The 6,846-nt window shown below is 69.7% G+C and overlaps 1 protein-coding gene across 1 annotated transcript; it reads right to left on the reverse strand.

Annotated features, from left to right (window-relative positions):
- Positions 1-1,530: 1,530 nt before the first annotated feature.
- On the reverse strand, positions 1,531-6,529 carry PHOX2A (paired like homeobox 2A). Its single transcript, XM_067289593.1, has 3 exons — positions 6,272-6,529; positions 3,842-4,029; positions 1,531-2,787 (listed from the first exon to the last, which is right to left on the reverse strand). Exons 1-3 carry the CDS (start codon positions 6,489-6,491, stop codon positions 2,344-2,346), a joined length of 852 nt encoding a protein of 283 aa, XP_067145694.1. The 5' UTR covers positions 6,492-6,529; the 3' UTR covers positions 1,531-2,343.
- Positions 6,530-6,846: the final 317 nt, after the last annotated feature.

A 6,846-nucleotide genomic window follows, 5' to 3' on the forward strand; every position in this document is an offset into this window, starting at 1 on the left:
CCTCCTGCTCCTCTCCCACCTCCTGCTCCTCTTCCACCTCCTGCTCCTCTCCCACCTCCTGCTCCTCTCCCACCTCCTGCTCCTCTTCCACCTCCTGCTCCTCTCCCACCTCCTGCTCCTCTCCCACCTCCTGCTCCTCTTCCACCTCCTGCTCCTCTCCCACCTCCTGCTCCTCTTCCACCTCTGCTCCTGTCCCCTCTCTGCTCCTGTCCCATCTCTGTTCCTCTCCCACCTCCTGCTCCTCTCCCACCTCCTGCTCCTCTCCCACCTCCTGCTCCTCTCCCATCTCCTGCTCCTCGCCCATCTCTGCTCCTCTCCCACCTCTGCTCCTGTCCCATCTCTGCTCCTGTCCCATCTCTGCTCCTCTCCCATCTCCTGCTCCTCTCCCACCTCCTGCTCCTCTCCCATCTCTGCTCCTCTCCCATCTCCTGCTCCTCTCCCACCTCCTGCTCCTCTTCCACCTCTGCTCCTGTCCCCTCTCTGCTCCTGTCCCATCTCTGTTCCTCTCCCACCTCCTGCTCCTCTCCCACCTCCTGCTCCTCTCCCATCTCCTGCTCCTCTCCCATCTCCTGCTCCTCTCCCACCTCTGCTCCTGTCCCATCTCTGCTCCTGTCCCATCTCTGCTCCTGTCCCATCTCTGTTCCTCTCCCACCTCCTGCTCCTCTCCCACCTCCTGCTCCTCTCCCACCTCCTGCTCCTCTCCCATCTCCTGCTCCTCTCCCATCTCCTGCTCCTCGCCCATCTCTGCTCCTCTCCCACCTCTGCTCCTGTCCCATCTCTGCTCCTCGCCCATCTCTGCTCCTCTCCCACCTCTGCTCCTCTCCCATCTCCTGCTCCTGTCCCACCTCTGCTCCTCTCCCACCTCCTGCTCCTCTCCCATCTCCTGCTCCTCTCCCACCTCCTGCTCCTCTCCCATCTCTGCTCCTCTCCTACCTCCTGCTCCTCGCCCATCTCTGCTCCTCTCCCACCTCTGCTCCTCTCCCATCTCCTGCTCCTGTCCCACCTCTGCTCCTGTCCCACCTCCTGCTCCTCTCCCATCTCCTGCTCCTCTCCCATCTCCTGCTCCTCTCCCATCTCTGCTCCTGTCCCACCTCTGCTCCTGTCCCATCTCTGCTCCTGTCCCATCTCTGTTCCTGTTCCAGCCCCTGCTCCTCTCTCACCTCTGCTCCTGCTCCTGTCCCATGTCCAAACCTCTGCTCTCCCTGCTTGCCGCAGCCCCTGCTCCTGCTCTTTCCCTCTCTCCTCCAGGTCTTTGGCTTGAGAGCAGACGGCGAGAAACATCATCGCAGATATCCCGCACTAGCATCCGGGCTGCGGCGGTCGCCGGGGCCGGGGCTCTGCAGCCTCCCGCGGCAGCGCGGGGTCCCCGGCTGCGGCCGGCGCCGTGTGGGAACGGGGACGTGCGGGAACGGGGACGTGCAGGAACGGGGACGTGCAGGGATGGGGACGTGCAGGGACGGGGACGTGCAGGGACGGGGACGCTGCCCTGGCTGCCCCCCCCCCCCCGGCTGACTGCAGGAAGCCAGCGGCTTCTTCAATAAATTAAGTTTTATTTGGATTAGTATAATTTGCAAATGGGTTCAATAAATTACAGAACAGTTAAAAATAAAAAAATAAAAAAAAAGGGAAAGAAAGAAAAAAAAAAAAAAACCAAACCCTCATCCAGCATCCGACGAGGTCCCCGCGCATCCTGGGAGCCGCCGCCGCGGGGCCAGGGAGGGGGAGCAGCAGGGCACGAAGCTGGGAACGGCACGGGTCGGCTCCCCGAAATCCCGCGGGATGGCTCCGGGCAAAAAGGGGGGGGGACAAGGGCAGACCCGACCCGCCGCCGTGGCTGAAGAAGCGACACGAACACACACGCACACGCACACGCACGCGCGGACCCGGCGCCCCTTTGCAAGGTCCGGCGGGATGAGCTGGGCGCCTTCGGCTCCGCCGGCGGCAGCACCGCGGGAAGGGCCCCATCCTGCTCCCGGCGATGCCCGAGGGCGCTCCGACGGCTCCCACAGTCACAGCAAACCGGCTCCTCTGGCGACAGTTCCCGGCCCCTCCAAAGTGCCCCAAATCCCTGTGCACCGGGGAAAGGGGGGGGGGAGGCTCATCCTTGTCCTGTCCCTCCGGAGCAGCGGCAGCGCGGAGGGCAGCAGAGCCTGGTCCGGGGGTCGGGAGCCGGAGCGGGGTCCCGTGCGCACGTGCAGGCACGTTGCACCGAGCGGCAGCTCCCGGAGCGGCGGCACTCCGGGCGCTTTGCCGGAGGGGGCAGCGTGCCGGGAAGGGGAGGGAGAGGGGGGGGCCGCGGTGGCGGTGGCGGTGGCGGTGGTGGGGATGCTCGCACCCGGCTCATCAGAAGAGGTTGGTCTTGAGGGCGTTGGGCTTCCTGTGGAAGGAGGAGAGGACGCCGGAGAAGGGTCCCGGCATGGCTTCGGCCGGCTGCCACGCCTTGAGCAGGTCGGCGGCGTTGGCGGCGCCGCTGCTGGTGCTCACGCCGGGCCACACGGGCGCCTTCAGCGGCTGCGCGGGGTGGCCGGGTCCCAGCGGCTGCCCCGCGCCGGGGCTGGGGCTCAGGCTGCTGCCGGGACTGTTCAGGCTGCCCGCGGCGGGCAGCGAGGCCGTGCTGTCCGGCGTCGGGCTGCAGTTCGACTCCTTGGACTCGTCGTCCTCCGACGAGGAGCGCGGGTCCGACTTCTTGCCGGCGCCGGTGGCGGCGGTGCCCGTGCCGCCGGCGCCCTTGGCATTGGCGGCGCGCTCCTGCTTGCGGAACTTGGCGCGCCGGTTCTGGAACCAGACCTGGAGCGCGGCCGGGGGAAAGGCTCTTTGCAGCTATTTGCTATTTGCAGCTATTTGCAACTATTTGCTATTTGCAGCTATTTGCAATTATTTGCAGCTATTTGCTATTTGCAATTATTTGCTATTTGCTCTTTGCAGCCCAGCTACCTGCACGGCCCTAAAGCACAGCCCCCAAATTTTCCATAGTGCCTCAACTCCAGGGGTGACACCAGACTTGACCGGTTTCCGCACGCTTGGAAACCACCATGGACACACGGGGGGATCCTCCTGGGCGGACTGGGGCTGGAGCAAATCCCCCCCTCCTGAGTGCAAACGTGGGCGCCGCTTCGGCGCCGAGCTCTTCCCGGCTCGCTGCTCTGATCCCGGCCTTTCCCCGGGCTGCATCGGCTGCTCCGACCCCGGCACGGCTCCGTGCACTCCTCCTTCTTGGATCAGCACCCCTCGTGCTCCCTTTTGCTTTGAAATCGCACCCAAGCAGACAAACCGAGCGCCCACCCGAAATGCCACCTCCCTCCCCAAAGCCCGAGTGCTCCCGGCTGCCTGGGACCGGCTCAGGCTTCGGATCCGCCTGCAGCCAGCGGATGCAGGGCGGGAGCCGCCCGGGACACGGGGGGGAACGTGCACGGGCCCCTCTGCAGCCCCCGTGCGAAGCACCTCGCCGCGCTCCTGCCTGCCGGGGGGTTTCGCTGAACCGGCACCTTTCGCCGGGACTGTAAGGAAGTCCCCCATCACAGCTGGCTTTTAGGGAGACCCTCTGGGCAGCGGTCAGGGAAACATTCCCTATTCCTGCCAGGGGGGAGACGCTTGCATGGATTTAAACCGCAAGATCGCACTGGGATCCTGCCCGGGGCGGTGGGTCCCCATCGCTTCACCCGACACAACCCGAAACAGGGGGGAGCAAACCGGCAGAGCCCCAAGGTCTCCGAGGGCTCTGCTGCACCCGGGGCTACGCCAGCTCCCAGGCTGAGCAGAGAGCGGAGCATCCTCCCCCCCCGGCATCCCGGAGCATGGGAGCCGGAGACACCCACCCTGCCCGGGGCTGCGCCCTGCTCACCTGCACCCGGGCTTCGGTGAGGTCGATTTTGAGGGCCAGCTCCTCCCGGGTGTAGATGTCGGGGTAGTGCGTCTCGGCGAAGACCCTCTCCAGCTCCTTCAGCTGGGAGCTGGTGAACGTGGTCCGGATCCGCCGCTGCTTCCGCTTCTCGTTGATGCCCGACGGGTCCGAGAAGAACTTGTAGGGCACTGGGGAAGGAGAGGCGGGTGTGAGCGGTGCCGGGCACGCCGGGCAGAGCACGAGCAAAAGGGAGGGCAGCACGGGACGGACAGGGTGCACGGGGCAGCGCGCACCAGGCAGGATGGGCAGGGATGCACCAGGCAGCACGCGCTGGGCAGGATGGGCAGGGATGCACCAGGCAGGACACACTGGACAGGGCCGGCAGGGACGCACCGGGCAGAGCACACCGGGCAGGATGGGCAGAGTGCACCGAGCAGGACACACCAGGCAGGACAGGCAGGGCTGCACCAGGCAGAGGCAGAGCGCACCGGGCAGCGTGCACTGGGCAGGGCAGGCAGGGATGCACCAGGAAGGAGAGGCAGGGATGCACTACAAAGGACAGGCAGGGATGCACCGGGCAGGGCAGTCAGAGTGCACCGGGCAGGACAGGCAAGGATACACCAGTCAGGATGGGCAGGGATGCGCCGGGCAGAGCACTCCGAGTGGGACAGACAGGGATGCACCAGGCAGGACGGGCAGGGAAGCACCAGGCGGGATGGGCTGGGAAGCACGGGGCAGGATTAGCAGGGACGCACCGGGTGGGACAGGCAGGGACGCACCGGGCAGAGCACACCGGGTGGGACAGGCAGGGTGCACCAGGCAGGACGGGCAGGGATGCACCGGGCAGGATGACCAGGGATGTGATGGGCGGGACGGGCAGGGATGCACCGGGCAGAGTGCACCAGGCAGGACGGGCAGGATGCACCGGGCAGGGATGCACCGGGCCGGACGGGCAGGGACGCACCGGGCAGGACGCACTGGGCAGGATGGGCAGGGTGCACCGGGTGGGACGGGCAGGACGTACCGGGCAGGGACGCACCGGGCAGAGCGCGCCGGGTGGGATGGGCAGGGATGCACCGGGCAGGATTAGCAGGGATGCACCGGGCGGGACGGGCAGGATGCACCGGGCAGGACAGGCAGAGCGCACCGGGCAGGATTAGCAGGGATGCACCGGACAGAGCGCACCGGGCGGGTCGGGCAGGGACTCACCGGGCGGGACGGGCAGGGATACACCTGGCAGAGCGCACGGGGCGGGACGGGCAGGGACGCACCGGGCAGGACGGGCAGGGTGCACCGGGCAGGGACGCACCGGGCAGGATTAGCAGGGATGCACCGGGCAGGACGGGCAGGGATACACCGGGCAGAGCTCACCGGGCGGGACCGGCAGGGATGCACCGGGCAGAGCGTACCGGGCAGGACGGGCAGGGTGCACCGGGCACGACGGGCAGGGATGCATCAGGCAGGATTAGCAGGGACGTATCGGGCGGGACGGGCAGGGTGCACCGCGCGGGACAGGCAGGGACACACCGGGCAGGGCGGGACGGGCAGCGTCGCACCGGGCAGGGACGCACTGGGCAGGACGGGCAGGGTGTATCGGGCGGGACGGACAGGGCGCACCGGGCAGGGACGCACCGGGCAGGATTAGCAGGGATGCACCGGGCAGGACGAGCAGGGCGCACCGGGCAGGGACGCACCGGGCAGAGCGCACCGGGCAGGACGAGCAGGGATGCACCGGGCAGGACGGACAGGGTGCACCGGGTAGGGACGCACCGGGCAGAGCGCGCCGGGCGGGATGGGCAGGGATGCACCGGGCAGGATTAGCAGGGATGCACCGGGCAGAACGGGCAGGGTGCACCGGGCAGGACGGGACGGGCAGGGTGCACCGGGCGGGATGGGCAGGGATGCACCGGGCAGGACGGGCAGGGTGCACCGGGCAGGACGGGCAGGGATGCACCGGGCAGGACGAGCAGGGTGCACCGGGCAGGACGGACAGGGTGCACCGGGCAGGGACGCACCGGGCAGAGCGCACCGCGGTCGGGCGCTGCCTCCGCGCTGCCCCGTTCCCGCCCGTTCGTTGCCGCCGCGGCGAAGCGCGGAGCCGCGGGGCGGCCCGGGCCGGCGGCGGCGGCGGGACCGGCACCGGCACCGGCACCGGAGCCGGGACCGGAGCTGGGACCGGGACTGGGGTCGGGGTCGGGGCGGGCGGCGGCAGCGCGGCCCCTTCGTTGCGGCCGCTCCCGCGGGCGGCGCGTCCGCGCGGCGGCAACGAAAGCGGCGGCGGCAGCGGCGGCAGCGGCGGCGGCAGCACCCGCCGGGGGCCGCCGCGTGGTCCCGGTTCGGGCGGCACCGCGGCGGCGCCGTCGGAAGCGGCGGGGGCCGAGCAGGGCGTCGGGGGGCCGCGCGGCGTCGGGGGCGTCGCGGCTCCGTTACCTGCCGAGTAGGGCGAGGGCTGGTGGTCGCGCAGGGCGCCCAGGGCGCAGTTGGCGGTGGCGAGCGGCGGGCAGGCGGCGCCGGCGCCGAAGCCGCCGCGCATGGGGCTGTACTGGAAGGTGTTGGCCTGGCTGCAGGAGCTGAAGTCGTAGGCGGACGCCTCCATGGCGGCCACGCAGGAGTCGTAGGAGTTGAGGTAGGAGTAGTCCATGGCGAACATGGAGCGGCGCCCGGCGGGGCCCCCCCCCCGGCCCGGCCCGGCCCGGCCCGGCCGCGGCGCCGCTACCTCGGCCGCCTGCCCGACGCCGCTGCCGCCGCCGCCGCCGCCGCCGCCGCCGGCCCCGGCCGCTTCGCCATGCGCGGCCCGCGCCCGCGCCCGCGCCCGCTCCCGCCGCCGCCCGGCCGCCGCGCTCCGTAATATAGCGGCCCGGCGACGGGGAGACAATGGCTGGCGGCGTCGGGGGGCTTTTGCATGACAATATCTCCCGGGGACCGCGGGCGCAGCAGGAGCGGGCGGAGCCGCCTCCCCCCGCCGCCGCCGCCCCCCGCCCTTAACCCTTCGTGGGCGCCCGGCC

This window comes from Apteryx mantelli, chromosome 1, assembly GCF_036417845.1.
Source record: "Apteryx mantelli isolate bAptMan1 chromosome 1, bAptMan1.hap1, whole genome shotgun sequence".
NCBI classification, from domain to species: Eukaryota; Metazoa; Chordata; class Aves; order Apterygiformes; family Apterygidae; genus Apteryx; species Apteryx mantelli.